The 26600-nt window shown below is 36.6% G+C and overlaps 1 protein-coding gene across 1 annotated transcript in view; it reads right to left on the bottom strand.

Moving 5' to 3' along the window:
- Nucleotides 1-26309, bottom strand: part of LOC117330854 (calcium/calmodulin-dependent protein kinase type 1-like) — an 81509-nt gene extending 55200 nt beyond the window's left edge. The window contains exon 1 of the mRNA XM_033889383.1: nucleotides 26139-26309. Coding sequence (XP_033745274.1) covers nucleotides 26139-26215 — 77 coding nt within the window. The 5' untranslated portion in view covers nucleotides 26216-26309. The remainder of the gene's footprint in view (nucleotides 1-26138) is intronic.
- Nucleotides 26310-26600: the final 291 nt, after the last annotated feature.

Here is a 26600-nt window from a genome sequence, read left to right as displayed (position 1 = left end):
ATCCTGTTGTCCCACTATCCAGTCACCACTAATCATGTTGTCTCACTATCAAGCCACCACTTATCCTGATGTCTCACTAACCAGTCACCACTAATCATGTTGTCCTACTATCCAGTCACCACTAATCCTGTTGTCTCACTATCCAGTCACCACTAATCCTATTGTCCCACTATTCAGCCATCAATCCTGGCCTGTTGTCCTACTATCCAGTCACCACTAATCTTGTTGTCCCACTATCAAGTCACCACTAATCTTGTTGTCCCGCTATCCAGTCACCACTAATCCTGTTGTCCCACTATTCAAGCCATCACTTATCTGGTTAGCCCATTATCAAACCACTAATCCTATTGTTCCACAAACTGAAATCCTAAACTGTAATTTGCCTATATAGCTATCAGGCCTAACTCAACTCACATTCCAGATGTTGTGTATCTTAGCCCACTCACACTCCAGACATTGTGTATTTTAGTGTTTTACCAATACAAACCTGAAAACAAAATTATTTGATTGATCAACAAAAACCTTTTTTCAGTTTTTCCCCCCACAATTTTAAAGCAAAGTTAAAAAAAAATCATTTCATTATTCAATCTGAGTTATATACTGAGCCATTTATAATACTGAGAAATCCACTGTAGAACAGAACCTTACTTGTTCAATATATCTGTGTTCTAATACTATCAAGGCCAGATCTGAGCTTCTATAGAATTCTAATGAATAATTCATTTTTAATCATTTTGAGAAAAAAAATATAATTAGGGAGTTCAACCAGCATGATACGGAACCAAGGTATCTGTATAGATTACATACTCTGTTTTGCGCACCTGTGCTTAGCCAAGATATTTTACCTGTTTAGTGTTAGGAAAGGCTTATATTTTACAACATACCTCAAAGTACATACATATATACTCTCCATCATCATTTAAAACAGGTACATAATGTGAATTTGGAAAATTTGTTGCTTATATCATTGGTAGGCACCGTTAACATTTTTGAAATAATTAAAATGTCTTAAAATCAACTGACGAACTGCAACAGTTGTTAGTGATTGATACATTTACACTGAATATCACTATTTCATCACGATTTATAAAATTTTGAGTTTAAAGTTTTATTTAAGTATACCTTTGAATCAGCATATTGTTAATGAAAATTTCAAATACTAAGTAATTTGTTCGAAAGGAATATATGACAAAAACACATCACAATGGTGGAAGATTTAGAACAGGAAAATTCACAGTGGGGTGTTGTATACCTGCAGAGAAAGCACCCTGTCAAGGGCTGAGGGCTCCTCTAGCTGTTGTAGATTACTACAGAGAAAGCACCCTGTCAAGGGCTGAGGGCTCCTCTAGCTGTTGTAGATTACTACAGAGAAAGCACCCTGTCAAGGGCTGAGGGCTCCTCTAGCTGTTGTAGATTACTACAGAGAAAGCTCCCCTATCAAGGCCTGAGGGCTCATCTGCTATAGAACTGCAGAGTAAGCTCCCCTGTCAAGGGATGAGGGCTCATCTGTTGTAGAACTGAACAGAAAGCTCCCCAGTCAAGGGATGAGGGCTTATCTGTTGTAGAACTGAACAGAAAGCTCCCGTCAAGGCCTGAGGGCTCCTCTGTTGTAAATTACTACAGAGAAAGCACCCTGGCAAGGGCTGAGGGCTCCTCTAGCTGTTGTAGATTACTACAGAGAAAGCTCCCCTATCAAGGGCTGAGGGCTCCTCTAGCTGTTGTAGATTACTACAGAGAAAGCTCCCCTATCAAGGCCTGAGGGTTCATCTGCTATAGAACTGCAGAGTAAGCTCCCCTGTCAAGGGATGAGGGCTCATCTGTTGTAGAACTGAACAGAAAGCTCCCCAGTCAAGGGATGAGGGCTTATCTGTTGTAGAACTGAACAGAAAGCTCCCCTGTCAAGGGCTGAGGGCTCATCTGTTGTAAAACTACAAAGAAATCTCCCCTGTCAAAGGATGAGGGCTCATCTGTTGTAGAACTGAACAGAAAGCTCCCCAGTCAAGGGATGAGGGCTCCTTTGTTGTAGAACTGAACAGAAAGCTCCCCTGTCAAGGGATGAGGGCTCATCTGTTGTAAAACTACAAAGAAATCTCCCCTGTCAAGGGATGAGGGCTCCTCTGTTGTAAAACTACAAAGAAATCTCCCCTGTCAAAGGATGAGGGCTCATCTGTTGTAGAACTGAACAGAAAGCTCCCCAGTCAAGGGATGAGGGCTTCTCTAGCTGTTGTAGATTACTACAGAGAAAGCTCCCCTATCAAGGCATGTGGGCTCCTCTGTTGTAAAACTACAAAGAAAGCTCCCCTGTCAAGGGATGAGGGCTCATCTGTTGTAGATTACTACAGAGAAAGCTCCCCTATCAAGGGCTGCGGTCTCCTCCCTTATGATTGCTCCATCTTCTCATATCCTCACAATCAGTTTCTATGTTACAGTATGTTACATCAACTTTTAACAAATCTATTTCAACTTGGAAATGTCCAAGACACAAACTCACTCACTCTAAAATGCAACAGTGCTTCCAATGCAAAAGAGATCAAAGCTGACCTGTGGTCATTTTGACACTCTCAACTTGACCAATTGATGACCAACAGAATGTCATCTGATTTGAGCCAAATCTGTTTAGGGGCTCTCATATGCATGATCAACATTGGCCGTTGATCCAGAACAGGACAAACAGACAGATAAGTCCTGATAGACCTTCCTGCTTTAACGACTCGTGTGGAGTAGCTGACAAATAACTGTTCAGTCTAATCTACACGACAAACAACATTAAATATGGAGTCTGATGATATCTTAATGACGGCAGGTATGTACACGTTATTTCTGGTATATTGGCGGCTTAATACATCTACAGTATAAATATATATCTCGCCGATTATATATTTTAGATTTTATTGACACATTAACTTTTATCAACTGACAACTTGAAGATGGGCCCTGATTATTGTTCACTAATTACTTTTTATAACTTTACAAAAACATTATTGATAGTGTATATTTTTTTTTATTTCTAAAAAAATATTTTTAATAATTGTATTTTAAATAGATCAATGAAAATTTGAAGTACAGATGACCGCTGACCTACAGTCAGTACCTGGCAACTGCCCCATGTAGGTTTCGAACTCTCAACCCAGAGGTGGAGGGCTAGTGATAAAGTGTCGAGACACCTTAACCAATCGGCCACCGCGGCCCCTAATTACCAGGTGTATATAGGCCTATATTCCATGTCCATTGATCTTTATCATATGTCATGCATTTTCTTTAACATATATGTAATTTGAATATTGTTATTATGCCATGCTCTTCAGTTTGGAGGAAATAAAGACAATTATACAATAAATATACAGTGGACCCGCGATAATCCGGACGCCGATAGTCCGGAAAACTCGCAGTCCGGACGGAATAGCACGGGAACGGATTTCTGTAACGTTATTTGTACTCACCAGTCCGGAAATTCGGTTTCCGATTCCGGAAGCCCATTTTGGGAACGGAAAGTACTTTTCATTAGTAAATTTCCCCCGATAATCCGGACGATTTTTTCACCACGAGGAAAGAAAAATGTCGGGCAAGTCACCCGTGTCGACAGCTGTACAGACTATCGCTTGGCACTGTGCGTAGTCATAGCGACCGCTGCCAGGTCATAGCCCCGGGTGTTTACCTGTGTTACAATGTAGCTCTGTTTTTATAACGGTACATTGCTTTTCTTTACGATCGACCTAAATGCTTCAGTATTAAAGGGTTTTATAGTGTAGAGTGGTCTTGCTTTTATCAACTTGACGTACAATATCTATTATAGTTATTTTACATATTGCAATTTCGTAGTTAGCAATAATTAATTCACTAACATACAGTATGTGATACGATACTTAATCAATCACAAATGCATGTAATAAATTTATTATCGGTAATTAACATCACCAGAGACCTCTGACATCACTAACAATTGTGTTGGGTAAACAAGAATATCGGCTTGTAACACCGTTACGTGTAATGACGACTCATTGAAAGATGCATGTTATTAATTACACACATGGTACATTTACCGGGTCTTTCATTTCAGGTTCATAATTTACGTAAAAAAACGTACATTGTACATAGTGGGTCTTTCATTTCAGGTATTTAACGTATGTAATTTCTACTCGTTTGTGAACCTCTGGGACGTAACCCATGTGTGTTGTTTGTAGGTCACATATGTCCGCTATAAATAAAACAACTTTCACTTCACATGTTCTTTTAAAAACATTGTTTATTTTTTAGTTTCTACAAAATAAAAGAAAACAAGAATCATATCAAGAACATAAGTATATTTATTTTTTAAAAAGACTGACAATAAGACGTGTTTATGAAACGTCATTAAAACGTCCCGTATTGTATAGAGTCAAGGGAGATAACTCTTACACAACAATTTTTTTTGACCTGGTAGACGAAATTCGGTAGTCCGGAAAACTCGTAATCCGGACGGTTTGGGCTGGGAACGAAGGTGTTCGGATTATCGAGGGTCCACTGTACTTCTTGGGAGATGAATTAATCTGTTTTAGGTTTCACAATCTACAATATAGCTGATTAGCCATACTGATGTAAACAATATCATAGTAACTTATATTCCAATATAAACAAAGCAAGTCCTTTATCCTCAACTCTAACTGTACAAAGGTTTTACAAAGGATCGATTGGCTCATTATTAGTGATAAGAATCAGTTTCACTTTCAGAATCGAAAACTAAAAATCAATCTTATTGATTATAATTGGTTTTCTAAATTCAGCACAGAATTGTCCTTTTGTAGAAAATGTATGTACATCTAAAGTACATTTAATATCTGACTAAGCCTTTGTTATCAATATCTTTAATACTAAACACAAACAATTTAACGGTTGTTAAATACACTTAAATCTCCTTAATCACTTGTAAATGACCACTGAAAATATTGGCAAATATAAGATCCACTACTTCTTGGTTTGGTAACATTACATTATACATGAAGCTAAACACTTACAAACACTTTCAGCAATTTCCAATTATTTGCCTTTTAAAAGTAGTCATCGATGATCGGCTTCATTTTTCGCTTTGACTAATTTTCAAAAAATCATTATCGATCTTCGACCCACCTCTATAGTTATAACCAAGCATGGGCTGATCAAATTTGAAATATGGTAATGCTATTGCCTTCTTTAGTAGATCTATTATTCTGTAGAAATGTCAACAGGAGTTTATAAGTCAAGTGTAGAACATACAGGTGTGAGAGCACTTGATTTTACCTGTGCCACCAGGTAATGAAATACACTAGTTAGACCTACAATGTAGGGTCTACAACTTAACACTCAGAATAATCAGACAATACACTGGACAACAATGGAACCTTGCTACTCCTATATATGCTATTTGGTCTTTGTTCTCAGGAATCTTGTCAGAATATCACGAAATACCAAGACGCAGATTGATGCGGCATCATCTATAACTTTTATCAGTTTGGCAGTTTCATTCCTTGACTGGTAATATGTTTGGAAATTCATTCTGCTGTTTTTGAAAGTGTCCCTTTAAATGAGAATGTTCTATAAAATCTATTGACTTAAATGGTTTGTGCAACAAGAGGATATATGAAAATTCATAAAATTCAAAATGGCCGTCGGTGGCCATCTTTACGGTTCAATCAGGTTTTTGATGTGTCATGTACAGAAAGACTACATACTAAACATGCTCGTCTCGCAAATGTTTGTCAATAAATAATTAAAATATATTAATTGGAATGGTTTCGCAAATTGCATTAATAATATTTATATTGTTTACTTGATCAGATTATGTTTTGTGAATTCATGCCATTTTCAAAACCATACCAATTTATATGTATATAAATTATTCATTGACAAACATTCGGGAGACAAGCTATGCTGTTGTAGATTAAATGAATATATTAAATACAAATGTAATTGCTTTTGGACATATTTCTTCAATTTTATGACAAAATATTATCCTAATGAGAGTTGTCTCCCTTGAAAAATGTGGACCGGTATAAATTGTCTGTTGTGAGCATTTTCACATTGTTTTATTTTCAGTTTCACCCCAAGAAGGGATAGTGTAACTCTATAGGGACTCCTTTACCAAATATCAGCACCCTAGTACAATCATAAAGTGATATGTTAAATAGCTTTCAACATTTGCAAACATTTTTTTTTTTAAATGTGTTTTTTCCCCAAAAAAATATTTCAGTTTAACTCCGGCAAGGGATAGTTTAACCCCCACAGGGAACCTAATACCATGTATTACTATGCCTTTCAACACTCACAATATAAACTTAACACATAGTCCAAAGATTTAAAAACAAAAACAAAAACAAAAAAACACAGATATATAAAGAAAAAATCCAATTTTTTTTTAAAGTTTTACTCCAGGAAGGGATTGTCTTACTCCATAGGGACTCTATTGCCAAATATCAGCACCCTAGTACAACTATAAAGTGATGTATTAAAACCTCTTTACACTTGCACCAAAAACTTAACGCAGAAATATTCTAAGTCCAAAAATTTGAAAATTCTGGTTTTTTCCCAAAAAATCTTTTAGTTTAACTCCGGCAGGGGATAGTTTGACCCCCACAGGGACCATATTATCATAAATTACTATGCCTTTCAACACTTGCACCAAAAATTTAACATTTGGAAAACCAACGCCGATGCCGGAGTGACAACATAAGCTCTCACTCTTCTTCGAAGAGACGAGCTAAAAATGTGAAAATTTTACTAATTCAATCAAACTCAAACAGCAGTAGCATGATAACTAGACCCCACACTGAATTTTTTTTTTGTCAGATTGTTGTATTCAAATAACTAAAAAATATTACTTTTCCAACCCGATCGAAATGATTTAATAGAAAATGGTTTTGGGTTTTGAATTTTTACCCCAATAAACGAAATGGGTTTTGAATTTTTACCCCAATAAATGAAATACCCTATTAAGCGTTACCCGATTAAGTGGAAGGTACTGTACATCATGAAGATCCCATCAATAGCTCTGGAGATTTAGAAGGATGAATAAATTGTTGACAGACAGTATGGACTTATGTCCCAGAGACTAAGGGCGATACTGAACTAGAACGTTTTATATCCATAGAGATGAACCTTGCTTGCTTGCTAATGCGATTCATGGAACATGTCCAGAAGCCAGCGATTCATGGAACATGTCCAGAAGCCAGCGATTCATGGAACATGTCCAGAAGCCAGCGATTCATGGAACATGTCCAGAAGCCAGCGATTCATGGAACATGTCCAGAAGTCAATGTTGTTATGACCTCATGAATGTTGAAAAAGTAAATTTCATTCCTTAAATGTAAAGTCGCTGTCTAAATCATTTGTCTGAAACATGAATTTGATATATTCAGTCCGAGTTTTTATGTACAACTCATTAGTATAATGATGCAACATGTCCAGGTCAATGAAAACCAACCTCGATCAATTCCATTTCAAACACATTTTATTGTTGAGGATAATCTGAGCTAAGGTATTGATTCCCTAATGATCGCTAGACATAAAATCAATAAAAATGATAGCTAAACAGGCTTGCTTTTAACAGCAGCTGACCTTATCCAGATAAAAAAATAATTCATTAACCGACAAAATGAGCACAGCGACATTTAACTGCGATATTTTATAACCATCATATATGACCCTGCTCTCCAAGCTGTTATTAAATGTAATCATTAAGTTTGTGATTCATGATCTTATACTAATTACTCTTTGTTGCTTTGACATGTTAGACTCTTGTGACCTCTATTGACCTTGATGATGACCTCTGTGACCCTTGCAACCTCTGTCAATGGGTGGTTGGTTGGCACAGTGGTAACACACATGCCTTGCGCCAAGGTGGCTGGGGTTCGATTCCCTGATCAGACGTGAAAAGGTATGGGGTCACCTGCCCGACCACGTGGGTTTTCCCCAGGTTTTCCAGTTTCCTCCCACAGTAAGACCCCTCGCACGCTTCCATCCGGGCCAACAAGCGTGATTAATATAAGTGAATATAACTTGTTTCGCGATTGTTGTAGAATAAATAAAGTTTACAATTAATCTATTGACCTTGCCCTGTTTGACCCCTGCAACATTCCTCCAATATCATATATTGACCTTGACCTCTGTGACCCTTGTGACCTCACATTGCACTTCAACAGAAGCTCAAATCTAATGATACTTGTGTACTTACTGAGACTTAATCATGACAGACAAGAAAACCATATCTGATATGTATCCATAACCCTTCAGTAAGTAGTAGAGTCCATTGTGGCTTTCACAGTCTTATAAATGCCATGCCCACTCAGGCCATACATCATACAGTAGACAGTTTCTATCTCATCCTCACCAGGCTGTGACTGTGATAATTGAGCTAACCTGATTAGCCGATTACCACATTTTCCACAGAAAAGTTCTTGCCCAGTGGCTACCTGTGTACCCAGTGTCTCATCCATTTAGTCAATGTATACCGACAAGTACATACAAAAATATCGGTAATTGTCCACAAGCCAGGTCATCAGTAAACAGGACATTGTACTGTTTGTCAATCCTGTTGCAGACTGTCATACAGTGTACAGTCATCAACATATTTTTCCTACACACATTTTCTATATCTACAGTAAAAACACCTCTACAACACAAACACCTCTATAACACAAACACCTCTACAACACAAACACCTCCACAACACAAACACCTCTATAACACAAACACCTCTACAACACAAACACCTCTACAACGCAAACACCTCTACAACACAAACACCTTCACAACACAAACTCTTCCACGACACAAACACCTCTACAACACAAACACCTCTACAACACAAACACCTTAACAACACAAACTCTTCCATGACACAAACACCTCTACAACACAAACACCTCCGCAACACAAACACCTCTACAACACAAACACCTCTACAATACGAACACCTCTATAACACGAACACCTCTATAACACAAACACCTCTACAACACAAACACCTCTATAACACAAACACCTCTACAACACAAACACCTCTACAACACAAACACCTCTATAACACGAACACCTCTATACCACAAACACCTCTACAACACAAACACCTCTATAACACAAACACCTCTACAACACAAACACCTCTACAACACAAACACCTCTATAACACAAACACCTCTACAATACGAACACCTCTACAACACAAACACCTCTACAACACAAACACCTCTACAACACAAACACCTCCACAACACAAACACCTCTATAACACAAACACCTCTATACCACAAACACCTCCACAACACAAACACCTATATAACACAAACACCTATATAACACAAACACCTCTATAACACAAACACCTCTATAACACAAACACCTCTATAACACAAACACCTCTACAACACAAACACCTCTATAACACAATCACCTCTATACCACAAACACCTCTATAACACAAACACCTCTATAACACAAACACCTCTATACCACAAACACCTCCACAACACAAACACCTCCACAACACAAACACCTCTATAACACAATCACCTCTATACCACAAACACCTCTATAACACAAACACCTCTATAACACAAACACCTCTATAACACAAACACCTCTACAACACAAACACCTCTATAACACAAACACCTCTACAACACAAACACCTCTACAACACAAACACATCTATAACACAAACACCTCTATACCACAAACACCTCTATAACACGAACACCTCCACAACACAAACACCTCTACAACACAAACACCTCTATAACACAAACACCTCTATAACACAAACACCTCTATAACACAAACACCTCTACAACACGAACACCTCTACAACACAAACACCTCTACAACACAAACACCTCTACAACACAAACACCTCTACAACACAAACACCTCTATAACACAAACACCTCTATAACACAAACACCTCTACAACACAAACACCTCTATAACACGAACACCTCTATATACAACACAAAACACCTCTACAACACAAACACCTCTATAACACAAACACCTCTATAACACAAACACCTCTATAACACAAATACCTCTACAAACACAAACACCTCTATAACACAAACACCTCTATAACACAAACACCTCTACAACACAAACACCTCTATAACACAAACACCTCTATAACACAAACACCTCCACAACACAAACACCTCTACAACACAAACACCTCTATAACACAAACACCTCTATAACACAAACACCTCTACAACACAAACACCTCTATAACACAATCACCTCTATATACAACACAAACACCTGTACAACACAAACACCTCTATAACACAAACACCTCTATAACACGAACACCTCTATAACACGAACACCTCTATATACAACACAAACACCTCTACAACACAAACACCTCTACAACACAAACACCTCTATAACACAAACACCTCTATAACACAAACACCTCTACAACACAAACACCTCTATAACACGAACACCTCTATATACAACACAAAACACCTCTACAACACAAACACCTCTATAACACAAACACCTCTATAACACAAACACCTCTATAACACAAATACCTCTACAACACAAACACCTCTATAACACAAACACCTCTATAACACAAACACCTCTATAACACAAACACCTCTACAACACAAACACCTCTATAACACAAACACCTCTATAACACAAACACCTCCACAACACAAACACCTCTACAACACAAACACCTCTACAACACGAACACCTCTATAACACAAACACCTCTATAACACGAATACCTCTATAACACAAACACCTCTACTCCACAGACACCTACACAACACAAACACCTCTATAATTTGACCACCTGTACTCTGTAAACCCTTTGTATTATGATCACCTTTAACATACGCTAGAACCACATCTAAATATCATTAAGGTAACAAATCTTTTAATATGATAAAAAGTGCTCAAACATTTCATCAGAAGTAATTTAACAAATTGGATTGAATATATCTCCAAGACCCAAGTGTTGTTTTTGTCACTATATACAGTACAGTAGTCAAGGTACATCTCAACCGCACAAAGTGCTGTCAAACCAGTACGTAAAAAGCCTGGCTCTACAGCGGGTTATCGACTATTTCAACACTCACCACCATATAACCAGTCCTCATCAAATGTAAACACGTCGGACCTTTCCGTTTCCAAATCAAATTCCATTTGGCGGAAATAATTTGATTTGTACTTCATCAGCTACAAAAATATGTCATTTTTCCCAGGGTATCTGCGTTACTGCCTCAGCACCCTTTGAGTAATTGAACTGCCAATGTCCTTGACCTCACAAAATACAGAACCTCTCTATTAGAGACCAATACTGAGGACAACGGCTACAACATGATAGCTAGCTTTACAGAAATCTGTCCAAATACTGAGTCAGCATTTCTCTAGTGCTACAAGCTAATAACATCTTCATACATGATAATGAGAATATATAGCCAGATACAGACAAAGGTTAAACATCTTTCTCTGTTTACACATATATAGGACAGACAGCGCCAGTATGTGACAATTTCTGACAATATGAGATGCTGTTTGTAGAGTGTGTGATAATCATTTACAGTATATATATGACCGTATATGACTCAAATTTTACAGAAGTAGTTAACAGCCTGTGATATCCTGTGACAGTATATATATCACAGTATGTAACAGTATATGACAGTAAACAACAGCATGTGACAATAATCAACAGTATATGACAATAAACATTGGTATATGACAGTATTTGACAGTAAATGACAATAAACAACAGTATATGACAATAATCGACAGTATATGACAATAATCGACAGTATATGACAGTAAACAACCGTATATGACAATTAATAAACAACAGTATATGACAATAAACAACAGTATATGACAATAAACAACAGTATATGACAATAAACAACAGTATATGACAATAAACGACAGTATATGACAGTAAACGACAGTATATGACAGTAAACAACAGTATATGACAGTATATGACAATAATCGAACAAGACAGTAAACAACAGTATATGACAATATTCGACAGTAAATGATAATTAACGACAGTATATGACAGTAAATTTTAAACAACAGTATATGACAGTATATGACAGTACATGACAGTATCAAGAAAGTATAAGATAGTATTTGACAAATATTTATTTATATACACAAAGATAAACTTCTTCACAAAGCAAAGGGGATCTGGAGCAATAAAGAAAATCACATTTTATATCCCTGAACTACAACATAGTCATCAAAGTACAGTTACATGTTTCTGAATGACTACTCTAGTCGTAAATCAGGGATTAAAAAACTACCGTAAAATTTGAATACCCTTACATCTCTGTTAGTGGCAAGCAGACAAAACCACAGGCTACGTGTAAAGGGTTATGGGAACCTTTTCACAGTACTAGTACTCCTATCAAAGTACAGGCTTACCTGAGTTACCATTCAGATCTCAAACGTATACCAGCAAGCTGGCTGTGTGTACATACCGAGCTTAAATTCTGTATATTTATACTCAAATGTATAATATATTCACACATTAGATCATACTTTTCTTTATTTTGTTTCTTTTTTGCTGGGATTATCATCCTGTGAACAGTCAGGGTCATTTTGAAGAAGAGTCTACTTGTAGTAGTTGGTGACTACCTCACTGAGCATCCAGAGCAATTCCGGTAAAGTGGTTTACCCAAGGACACAACCACTAGTGGCCTTCACTATAACCCACTGAGCAATCGCAGCCCCTTTTATATGCTTCATCTCCAAAAAAGAGTTTCGTGATTGGTTGATTTTATACACTACCAAACAACCACCCTCCAAAAATTCTTTTGTCTTTGTCTTTTACTATAACTTTAAAGTGTAAATTTTAAGGAATTTAATCATGTTCTGCCTTTAAATTTTGTATTTTATCACCTTTGCGTCTATATATCGTATGTTACAAATTTTCTGTCTTATATAAATAAGCGATCATTATAAGGACACTGATACTGTTTTGTCCATTTGTTGGTGTTAATTAGATATGTTTCTGAACTCTAGGTGTCATTTATGCATTACTGTGAGAAGCAGGGTATATACTGTCAACGATATAACATATCTTTAAAATAATGGGGGGGAAAAATCAGTAATACTCTGTTTGCATTTTAATCTTCTGATAATGTTTGTAAAAGTTCTATAAACTCAAGTGTTTTTGGTCTCTTGAACAGTTGATCAACCATTCCATAATGAAGATATATGTAAGGGATTTGTATTAAGACTATAATAACAGTGACAATTGAGCATGGATTTAAATGTTCTCCATTCACACCAACAGCTACTTGATAAGGTTTAAAAGACACATTCAAAGTTGGATATCCTATCCATGTAGCATCACAAATATGTAGTTTAAAACTAGAAGAACACCTGACAGGTCAGCCAGGGCTCCATTAGTGCGGCAATGTATCCCCCATCATTATTAAGAAGCCATCTTCCCACCCATACCACTGAGGTTGACATCTGACATTTGGACTTCATAAACAATCACATGGAAGCAAATTATACATAAATTATTATGTAGATATTGTTTCCCTCCACCTCCATATTTGCTTGACAAACGGAAATGAAAATATCGCTAGTTTTTATTTGTTTCATTAATTTAAACCTGAAATAATGAGGAATGATTGATATGGTGTGAACCTCGTATTGAAGGAGGTACTCAAGGATGTTTTTTTAAGTCCTACTATTCTCTGACTATACAGAGCCGTAAATCTGGCCTCATTTAATTAGTTTATATTGACGAGGTAGCACTCTAAAGTAAACAAGACAAGCGGCTTTTGCAAAATGAACAGAATCAGTGAAAGAGCAGTGATCCGATATTTGTATAAAAAAGGTTTAACCAGGTATATCCATAATGATATGGTAGCAACACTAGGGAAAGATGCCCCTTCATATGCTACAATGAAAAGGTGGGTGGCAGAATTTTAGCGCAGCCGTAGGAGCCTTGATGATGACCCCCATCCTGGAAGGCCTGTCAATGTTGCAACCCCAGAAATGGTCAATAAAGTTCATGATATTGTTATGACTGACAGACGAGTCACAGAAAGATATATAGCCAGCAGATTTGGCATTTCCCAGGAAAGAGTACATTCCATTCTGACTGAGGATCTTCAATGAGAAGCTTTCGGCCCAATGGGTACCAAGACATCAGACAGTTGATCAGAAGCACACTAGGCACACATTATTGCATGCTAATGTTAACCTTTTTGAGGAAGATCCTGCCAATTTTCTTCAGATGTTTGTCACTATGGATGAAACATGGGTCCATCATTTTACCCCAGAGGCCAAACAATAATCAAAACAATGGAAACACCCTGGCTCTCCCCCGCCAAAGAAGGTAAAGACTGTTCCATCAGCTGGGAACGTTAATGGCCTCGGTTTTCTAGGATACAGATGGTACTCTGCTGATATATTATCTCCAAAAGGGACAAACAATCAATGGCACATACTATGCTTCATTTCTGAGGCAGTTACGGGATAATTATTAAACTTAAGCGCTGCGGAAAGCTGACTAAAGGTGTGTTACATATTCCATCAGGACAATGCTCCTGTTCACAAGTCTGTCATTGCCATGGCTGTCCTTCACGATTGTGGCTTTAAATTGATTGAGCATCTGCCTTATTAACCTGACCTCCCTCCATCAGGCTTTCATCTATTTCTAAAACTGAAAATAGTTATTTCAGGCACCCACTTTCAGTCCGATGATGACATCATACATGCAGTGGATGACTTTTCTGAACAGCCAATTGCAAGAAAAGGAGTTCTATAAAAGTGGCATTGAGGCCCTTAAACACCGCTGGCAAAAGTGTATAGATACTGAAGGGGATTATGTTGAAAAATAATATGTCCAGCAAAATTCAAATCCTTCAATATGAGGCTCACAACATATCAATCATCCTTCGTACCTCTGGTCCCCAACTAACAGCCACAGTTGTAGTCAACAGATCTCCTTGTCCTTTGACCCCAAATGACCTTGACCTTTAACCTTGTGACCTTGATCATTGGTCAGATGACTTCTTGTGAAACTATTCTTCAGGTTGGTAAGAATAGCTATATGAAAGGTTATCTATTAAACACAATATTTAAGTCTGAGGAAAATAACAGAGCTTTTATCGAAACCTCATTAGCAATAACTTTATTGGCTGTGATAGATAACCTATAACAGTTGACATTATGTTTAATTCTCATTAACTTTGATTTATAATGTCATAACAAAATATTCATCAGTGAAATAAAATGCAAAATCTTACCTTTACCTGGAACCTTCGGTCGACACACCTAATGACCTTGACCTTTGGTCAGTTGACAGATTGTTTAATTTCAACAAATTGACTTTGTAATGCTTAACAAAATGCTGATCAGTAAAGAAGCAAAATTCGACCTTGACATTTGACTTAGTGACTTTGACCTTTGTTCATTAAAGCTTAATGAAATAATATAAGCCTGGTTTATTTAAGTGGGGTCAGCAGCACATGCATTGGTCAGTTACGATCACATGATCTAGCTCTAGACCAGTGGTCAGTTTCAGTAGCAGTCACCATTCGCACAGCTCAGGAGCACATTTCATGTAAATCGGCCAATAAATGATTACTTTTTTTCAGCTGGGAACAAAGTTTGTCAACAGCTGGACGAACAGACAGAGTGATTCTATCTCTGATACGGGTTTGGAAAGTCAAATACATGTATACAAATAATTACAATGCTGACATTATTGTCCATAGCAAAAATGCTAATACAGTTATTTAAAGTTCTGAAAGCATTAATTCAAACACCTATTTGAAACAGACTTTTCCTAGTAAAAATAGTTAAGGATTTACATGTTTTGATAGTCCATCAACCAAAAACATACTTATAACCCAATAGTGGGCTGCATTAGCATAATCACATGACTCTTCTAGATCTATCACACTTTGTTGGTATGGTAATTTAATTTTTCAGAAAACTCTTGAGATCATTCAAATTTCTTCCTTTTTTTCTCCAAAACCTTTCATGTTGATAAAGTGATAGATTGCAAGCACCCTGTATATAAAGAAATCTTCACAAAATCTAAACGGTTGGGCTTGATGTCCATTCCAGATTTGAACTGATAACTCGGCTACATGTCAAATTCAAAGTCTAGTTTCACTAGTGTTTCCGAGCATCCCAAATTTCTGGAGTCAGTAGACAATATTATCTGTATATATAGGACATATTCCGTAAATAATGGATTTTTTAATATGTCTATGATGTCAGCTAGAACTAAGTTTATATATCAAGTTTGGTTAAAATTAGACTTATAGTTTTGTATGATCAATCTACAAATCGCCATTAGCTGTACCAGTGATAATGTATAAGATACTCAAATTAATTTCCTTGACTTCGCGTACAAAATTAAACAACTATTCAACATGTCACTGTGTCCGGGTTTGTTCCATCATATTGGCATAATCAAGGAGCAATCATGCATGACAATAAAATTTAAATGAAGACCGACATTTCAAAATAAGAATTGCAATATTGACAATGAAACATATGCATATCAATGAAATTCTGGACCGCTGAAAGGAAATAAAAAAATTCTGATTTACAGGACAATGTTAAATGGTGATCATACACTCAAAAAAGAGGGAAAGGTTAGCATATGTTGAATGATTTAAATCAAAAATGAGATTTTGAATAATATTTCCCCATGGGTTTGTTTTAAAGGTCATGATAATAAACTTCTATCTCTAAAAACCTTTTGTAAGAAAAGCATTTTGACATCACTAGGTATATATTACAATATTGCTGGGATATAAGTATAGACAAAATATACCAAGATACATGTATTTGGTTTGTTTTGTTTAACGTCCTATTAACAGAGTTAACGGAGTACCCGGAGAAAAACCACCGGCCTACAGTCTGTGCTTGGCAACTGCGCATGCCCCACGTAGGTTTCCAGGTACTGACTGTGGGCCGGTGGTTTTTCTCCGGGTACTCCGGCTTTCCTCCACACATCCAAAGATTAAGCAACAGTACACCGAGTATCAACAAAATACCGAGATAAAGCGACACGGCCAAACTTATTAAATATTGGATTATTACAACGTCAGAATACGTAAATGCCAAAAGTTGAAGGCAAATTATGATAGAACGGTGATATCCTTTGACATTTCTCATCTGAGTTTGATGTAATTTCCAAAGTGCGTAATTATGATGGTGATCACGATATTTCATCAAAATAAAAATCAGACCGATTCCCAATACGATCACGATCGTCACAAACCAAGCCTCTCCTATTCAAGTTTTTTATAAGTTAAAACACTAACAATATTTTCCACCATTTTGCTAAAAGTTTATACAATTACCAGCAATACTTTGAAGCATGAAGTCAAAATTCACTAACACTAGACCTATGACGATCAGTATCCTGAGCCTTGGCAAGCATGAAATATTAACACATTTATGCCATGGAGAACCTAAATAACAGTCGAAAAATTATTTCAGCAAATGTAGACCACAGACTGGTTTGTTTGGTAGCCGAAGGCCTACCCCTACAAGGTCTAGACTTAGACCGCATCCTATAATTTAGTACGAACGAAACAAGTCGAGCGGACCTGTGAAACGTAATGTATGCAACACGCAGTCACGCACCTGACTGACAAAAAAGCATGTGGGATGTTGCGGGCAAGTGTTTTATATGACCGGGGTCAAGCACGGACTATAGGTCAGTTACCCTGATTGGTTGGGTATATTTTGCCTTTTAAAGTCAGTGTCACGCACCTATTGGTTAGACAAAGTGCAATTTTAACCCGAACTGCCAAAGGGCGAGAATGGAAGAGAACCTAAATAACAGTCGAAAAATTATTTCAGCAAATGCAGACCACCTTGTCACAGGAAAACATTCTGAAAATGTAACAGAGCTCATCTTAAATTCTAATTTAAACCACTGCCTCTACTAGGGATCAAATACAGATCCTCTGGGTTAATATAATTATCTCGTGTCTGATCAAGCTAAGAAGTAGCTTTCTCTAGCCAAGCGATATTTTGCTGCTAGTAGTTACCAGGATTACAAATACACTACACTTTTATCTGCAATAAATTAAGCCGATACAAAACTATATTGCTTCACAACTGATGTCTCTTTACTTATTTATGATAGTGTACAAATGATTCAATGAAGCGTGGCTTCTGCTTGCATTTCGCAGTGAATAATTCTATTCCGTTCAGCTGATGTATGTTAACATCAGTAATACAACAGAAAGTGTCCATTGAAACTTCAATCGTAATTAACTTAACACAGCGATAGACAAACTCTATAAAGACCACATTACAGTAAGTATTATATATACTAAATGTTGACTAGGAATTAGCAACTTGCCCCTGAACAGTACAAATCAAGAATCTTTTTTCATGAGTTGTCACATACACAATGTATATCGACAACAAAATTGGATCAAACTATTGAAAGCATTGATAAATAATTAAAAATACCAGCCCCCCCCCCCCCCCCCCCCCCCCCCCCCCCCCCCCCCCCCCGGAGTCCTATGACCAAAGGAGTACATTATCCATTACGTATATATGCAGACTTGAGACAACACGTGTAGGAATTGAAACACATATGCCCCAGGAGTCGAGTGTTTCTTTACCCAAGTCTGGAACACCTGTGTGTAGTCTAGCTTGAAACAATATAATTACTATCGATTATATATTTTTTTCAATTATGGTAAAATTATCAGCTTTACATAATTTTATAAGCCATGTGACTTACTCATAAAACACTAAAAATTCAGCCATTGTACTCATATCGTTTTACATAACATGCCTCACTTATATAATTACAAGTTACAGTATCAATTTCAACAAGCCCAAACAGATCAAACAATATTTCCCTGTACAATTTCTCCAGATTCAGGTCTGAAGAAAAAGTGAAAATCTTGGCAGCTTCATAAGTTATAAATCTAAATTAATGTAAACAATATTCATTTAGTTCAAGTTTCCTTTGAATCGCAATTCACAACTGCCTGTACTAATGTAAAACAGATTGGCTTGACCTCTGTATCCTAAACATGCCTTAATCTAAGGATCCTAGGCCTGAATTCCTTTAATTTCTTTAGGAATGTATCATTGGATTTCAGGAAAAACTTAAGTTGATTAAGGAAATTTCCATAAATTCTTTAGGTGCTTTCCTACGGAAAATTTTAAGTTAAGGTATGAAACTGGGGCCAAATGACCTTGACATTGGTACCAAGCCCCTAAACAGATGACCTTGACCTTGATACCGAGTCCCTAAACAGATGAACTTGACCTTGATATCAATCCTTAAAACAGATGACATTGACCTTTGTACCAAGTCCATAAAGAGATGACCTTGACCATGATATTATGCCCCTAAACAGATGAACTTGACCTTGATACCAAGTCCCTAAACTGATGACCTTGACCTTGATATTTATATCATGTCCCTAAACAGATGGCCTTGACTTGATACCAAGTCCCTAAACAGATGACCTTGACCTTGATATCAAGTCCCTAAACAGATGGCCTTGATCTTCAGCTATCCTAAAACATTTTCTGACCTTGTATAATAACATCTGAGCAAGTCTTTCAAGGAAATGAAGTCGCAGTAAAGGCCACATTTCATATGGATTGTGGACTGTGCTATCCTGTCCTTCCCTCAACATAATATGGCAGCTGGGATGTGATATTCAAACTTCAAATATAATTAATATGACTTAGCAGAAGAAAATGGATTCAATATGGAAAGGATATATCACAGCCAGATGTGGCCTAGCATTTCATTGTTTCAGTTTGTATGTTATTGGTTAAAAATACTGCAGTGCTGGGGCGAATGCACCACAGCATAGTGCTACTGTTATATAAACATATCGGTCTGGTTGCTAATATGGGCTGCTTCAAAATTATCTTTGTAACTGTCAGGGTATATACGTCATGCTTTTAAAATCATTTACGATTGATTGTGATTCATTTTACTTTAGGAAGCCCTTAGGGGCCACGATAGCTCGGTCGGTTAGAGCGCTGGTCATGTTACCTCATGTGTAAAGAACTGAGGTGCATTGTTCAACACTCCCTACCCGTGTCAGTTTGTGTTTCTCGGGAAGCTGAGAAACGAGCCACTCTATGCAGTCATGGTTGTATCCTTGGGCAAGACACTTTACCCTTATTGCTCTGGCTGACATGTGACAGGCCTCCTATATGTTGTTCAGTGAGGTAGTCACAAACTACTACAAGGAGATCCCACCTCAAAATGACTCTGGCTGTTCATGAGGCGATAAACCCAGCAAACAACAAAAAATTTAGGAAGCGATTCCTACTACAAAAAGAACAGGTCCAGTGTCAAAGAAAAATGTTATATCCATTAAACATGGTTAAAAGACAGTATAAACGTAAATACTTGAGCAGTTATCTTTTTTTAGTATTTTTCGTTGTACTGTTCCTATTGACAGTGCACCACTTCACCACTGCTCTACAGTCTGCTGAAATTTGTTGATGCCCTAAAATTTGAGTGAGCCAAGTTAAGTAAGCTAACAGAATAATTACCTATTAAGAGGAAATAACACTGTTCTATATCATTTTTCAAAGTTATTTTGGAAATATTTGTATCTATTTCTCTAAAATTGGAGAAAATTCAATGCGGAACTGACGACCAAACGTGAGCCTTAATTAACATGAAGATCAACAATTAAAGTTGTGAATTAAGTACAGCACCAGGATTGGGAGGGGATGAAAGAGGGCCTATCCCACACACAGGTATATATATATATCCTAACTCAACCCTGTCACCAACAGGTAACTCGGTGACATTAAATATTCTCAGTCTCCTAGCAGAGTCTCCTAGGATACAGGCCTTTCCCACCCACCCTTTGGCCTTCTATAACCTGCAGCCAGCAGGTGTTTTCGAAGACTCCTAATTAATTGATAATGTCAAACTGTATACACAAAAGGATATAGTATAGAAACAGTGTGATCAACAGAATTCTCTCTGCCAGGACAATGACATTATTTTCTAAATTGTAAAGTGATTAGCTATATACATAGGTTTAAACAAATTAATCTAATTATCCATTTGGAGAAAAACCAATTTACTTCTAGGAAACACAACATCAGAATCTACACTGGAGACCAATGTTTCTTACCCAACAGAATTCATATACTTATATATATCTTATTGACAAAATTTTATTACCTAAGTGTGAAAAATAAATCTGTTTAATTCAATAGACAGAAACATCAAAATCATCTTTCATATTTGCATATGTCACTCATGTGCTCCAAAAGTCCAAAATGAATTTCAGAGTTCGATTCTGTACCTATCAGTCTTGTCGTGCAAAATTTTATATAGATTTTTACAAATTTTCTTATCCACTGTATTTTGATAGGATAAGTATATATGTTATAAGTTGATATCTAAGCTTATTTGAGTATTGCCATGGTTACGCACTTGTACAATACAAGAAATTGAGTAGAAGCTTAAGCAACACTTTATAACTTTGTAACATTAATATACGGGAGGGGGGGGGATCCAATGGTTCGGTATGGTTCTGTGTTACCGGCAGTCGACGGATTCCACAAGGAATACAAGAGTCGGGCTGTAAAGGGTAAAGATGACCATAACCTTTATAACATTAAGTACATAATGTGCTGTGGATGATTTAGTGAAAATGCAGAAATAACATCAACAGTGTATAAGATCTGCCAACGTTTTAACTGGTTAAATGTGTTACGGCAGTGAATACACTGTCACAAAAAAGACCTAGATCTATCATAAGATATGACGTCATATCACAACAACTAAAGTTTTATGTATATTAGTTATGACGTCAGCAAGATGACTTAACATACACATTCCTGTGTAAAAAAGAGGTTTCTGTTGATTTTAAGCACAGGAATTTTCAGACCAATGCTGTAATTTAACTTCCAATCCAATGAGAAGAAGGTTTATGTTTCAGCTTTTTATTACATGGCATTTAACCAGTGTTTCATTAAAAGCTGGTTGCCGTCAAATTCATCCATCAATTTTCAATTCTTTCAGCAAATGCATAGGCTATTATATAATAATGTATACAGACAGGTGCAGCTGTTTGTGAAAACTTAGTGTGAACACTTGTACACCTGGAAAATTTACATAATTTACCTAGAAACTTTGAGCTCAGTTATAAACTAGAACTGTCGCCAAGATGGCTGACTAATACCCCCGCAATCTGCACGAGTCAATGGTGAATTGGAACTGATAATTAGAGGCCAACTAAGATAACCCAGTAATATAGTGACCAGTGCCATAGCAACCCTAATTTTGAAAAAAAGAAAGTGGCATGCACATCTACACATGGTCCTCTATATTTGTGTGAAGTTTCATTGAAATCGTCCCTTTGGTTTAGGAGGAGGTGTCCGGGTAAACTTAAAGTTATGGTTCTTATCGGAAAACCTGTTTATAGTGACCAGTTGCCGTAGCAACCATAATTTTGAGAAAAAGAAAGTGGCATGCACATCTACACATGGTCCTCTATATTTGTGTAAAGTTTCATTGAAATCGGCCTTTCAGTTTAGGAGGAGTTGTCCGGACAAACTTAAAGTTATGGTTCTTATCAGAAAACCTGTTTATAGTGACCAGTTGCCATAGCAACCATAATTTTGAGAAAAAGAAAGTGGCATGCACATCTACATATGGTCATTAATATGTGTGTGAAGTTTCATTGGAATCGGCCCAGCGGTTTAGGAGGAGTTGTCCGGACAAAATGCGTCTACAGACAGACGGACAGACGGACGGACAACCTGATTCCAGTATATCCCCCTAACTTCGTTGCGGGGGTATAATAATTCAGACAAAAACTAATGATAGGTAGCAGGTACACTTGGAGTATAAGTGGGATATATATAACTAATCATCTGTGAACCACATTATTTTAGATGAGCAGAGCACTAAAGCCGACAGAACAATAACTTTAGTCTGTGAGACAAAACCTAGCAGTAGGCGGAGTCATGTAGGTGGTAAACCAGTAACTAATGCCGACAGAACAATAACTTTAGTCTGTGAGACAAAACCTAGCAGTAGGCGGAGTCATGTAGGTGGTAAACCAGTAATTATCTAAGGCCGAAAGAATACTGACTACAGTGTGTGAGACGAAACCTAGCAGTAGGCGGAGTCATGTAGGTAGCTATATATATATTAAGTAAACCATTAATTAACTAATGCCGACAGAATAGTCGGGGGATTTGAGTTGTGCAGGTGGTAAGCCAGTAACTGAAATTTCATCACAATCTATAACTTCCTTGAAAAAGTCCAACCTGTCTCAGTAACTATATATATATTTCACTAGATATATTATTGAAGGTTCTCCGATTACACAAATTTCCCCAAAAATTCCCAGGGCAACTATGAGATCAAGTTCTGAAAGAAGGAAATTCGAAGACATGTATATATACATATATACATAACAAACTGTATTTGGAGATTAAACTGCTCATTTATACGACCCAAATTAAACTAAGTCTGGAACACAAAGAACTTGTTTTTGTCTCAACACAGTAAATATGCAATCAAGAACAGTGTAATTTTAAAACCACTTTTTTTTTATTACAGCGAAACATGTTTAAACATGTAGGACATGGTATATCAAATAACTAAAGGTGTTTATTTCAATATATGATACTCTCCTTTTCAAAGAGGGAAATATTGTAACAACTTTTAAGTTCTAGAGAAGTCGAGGGGATATAAAATGAATAATTTAAATTGTTTATCAGTAGAGAAAGTTAACATAATGATACTTAAGCTTGCTATGTGATAAATAACTTGAGATGTACTGATTGACATGAAATACGTACATCTGTCTGGTTTTTAATCTTACAACATACGTAAACAACATACCGGACATAAGTTATATATTAGGTGGAATAGGTTTTACCAAGATCCTGGAGGAAGCTAGTTACCGGGTATTAAATATATATATATATATATACGCACAAACTGTACTTAACAACCAATCAACACTGTCAAGGTCATTAGGGTCAAATACATATGGTATAAAAATGGGCATAAAATGGAAAAACATCAAACAAACGAAATATGTAATTTCAAAATAAATTGATACACCAGGGCTTTTTCTCACTGGTTTGGGAAAGGGCCTTTTTGTCTCATTTTAGGAAGAAAATTGGTGAATTGGAAGATTTTTTCAGGAGTAAACTGCACATTTTGGGAATTTGACTTAAATATGAAATAATTTCAATTGGGAAAAAAGACCCCAGAAAAAGCCCTGTACACTCATATATATATAGTTTAAACCATAAATGTGGTTATGTTATCAATATCATGTGGTAGAGACCGACAACTTTTAGAAAGTTCAAAATTATGTAGATTAGAGACCGACAACTTTTAGAAAGTTCAAAATTATGTAGATGTTAACAGTTTCATGTTGTAATACAGGTGTCCTGTAAGTTATTCAGTAAGGTAGTCACCAACTACTACAAGGAGCCCCCGCATCAAAATTACCCTGGCTGTTTACGGGCGATAAACCCAGTAAACAAATTTTAAACCTAACTCTGTTAAGCATACAAAATTACAGGCAAATTTACAAATGAATTTCAGAGTTATGTAATGGTAGAGTTTAGCATACAACACTACATTCCAAGTACATGTACTTATGTAGAATTATACAGAGTGCTTACATGACTGTGATATTTATTGTAAACAATACACAATTGAAGTAAAGGGAGGTAATATCTCTACAGTGAATCACAATTAACCTGGTTTTACATGAAACTACCACTTAACTTAGAAAGCATCAAAGTTAAAAAAATCATGATTACCTCTTAGAGTTTAAAATTCATTAAGACTTAATCAACTTAACTACCCAGACAAGTGTTTTTAATCAACAGTGAATATTGTATTTCGAGCAATGAGTGAGTGTGACATTTAAAACAATTCCCCAACAAAACAATTTATATAGTGTTGAACAGTTGCTTTCAAAGCTCATCAGAATTAAATTTAAATTTTCTGTTCTAAAGGTGAACTCACATCAAGGGCAGGTCAAAGTTCAAATCCCATTGATATTAGGTAACGAAATAACCAGCTAGTCAAAAACCTTCTCCCCACCCAGTCACCCAGCTGGTCACTCTTGTCTAGATCTGCTCTCTATAATAACTATTTGTCTATAATTGGGATCACATTCTATAATCACGGCTCACCTGTGTAGAATGACTACCTTTCTATACTTAGAGTTCACCTGTCTAGAATGACCACTTGTGTTTTCTGACCTGACTGGTGTATATGAGATTCAAATTATATATTTAGAACTCACCTGTCTATTATATTACCTGCCTATAATGACTACCTGTCTATTCTGACCTGACTGGTGTACATGAGATTCAGATATCTATAATTAAAGATCTCCTGTCAAACAGACTACCTATCTATAACATATTAGCCTACCAACAGATATTTTATATGTGTTTGCGTAACTGTGATATGAACTGACTTCCTAAAACAACTACCTGCTTACAGAGACTTTCTCTCAGAGTAGTGTTTTAAAAATAATAAACTGATTAATTATCTTCACATGTACACAGTTTAATACAATATCTTGTATCTTGATCACTGTTTTGTTATTCAGGGACGCTTAATTAGATCATATTACAGTTTTAAATGGAAAGAATAACTTCCTGTATCCTATATATAGCTATACCAGGTCTCTACAGTAAACAAGTTTTCTGGGTCAACAATACGTTAAATGGTGTACAATACACATCCGTTTCGGAAGGCATGCAACGGAGCCCACGAAATTTCATACATGTTTGCTTTTAGAAAATAATCTAGCTACATGCTCTTCGTGTTCCCATTCAAGTTTACACGCGGAGAAATCGATTCCCTGTACGTGCATAACAGGTGTCTACGCCAAAATTATAAAAGATATTTTTTAGGCCTCGTAATATTCCAGTAATACCGCCAGTATGTGTGTGTATGTGTACACGTATATATATATATATACTAGCCGAACTTTAAACCACCGACTGGCCAGTCGGTATTGTGTAAACAAACCCGGGAGCTCGATATCAATGTATTACATTGCCGAGCTTTGGCCTAACTGAAAACGTTATAGAGACCTCCAATAATTAGAATGAATCGAAAATATAAAAACAGTACTTACGTTCCCAGCACCTCCTTGAATATGTAACGCTTCTTAACATCTTTCTCTTTCCCACCTTTTTTACCAAAAAGAGGCATATTTTGCTATGAAGTTTCTCGTTACACTGTCAAACCATATATTTCTCAGATGTCATCAAAGGAACTTAACCATTTCTCGCCCTACTGCCACCCAGTGACGTCACAACATGGAGGTGTATGCTCATTTGCATAAGTAATCAGAGCCACGCGAGAGCTCGTGCTGATCTGTTGATCTTACTCCATGGTAACCATTCTAAAATGTGTTTTGCGAATGACAACAGAACAGGGGATGTTTAATAAATATCAGACGATAAAAATGTTGCAGTTTAGCTGTGTGAAGTCAGCACATGTTGTAGAAATAACAAACACACGTGTGATTTGTACAGTCTGCTGGTAGCCCTATATATATTGTAAACACTTTTATAACAACGAGAGTCTGGTAGCT

This window comes from Pecten maximus, chromosome 7, assembly GCF_902652985.1.
Source record: "Pecten maximus chromosome 7, xPecMax1.1, whole genome shotgun sequence".
NCBI lineage: Eukaryota > Metazoa > Mollusca > Bivalvia > Pectinida > Pectinidae > Pecten > Pecten maximus.
This window is presented reverse-complemented; position numbering and strand designations above follow the sequence as displayed.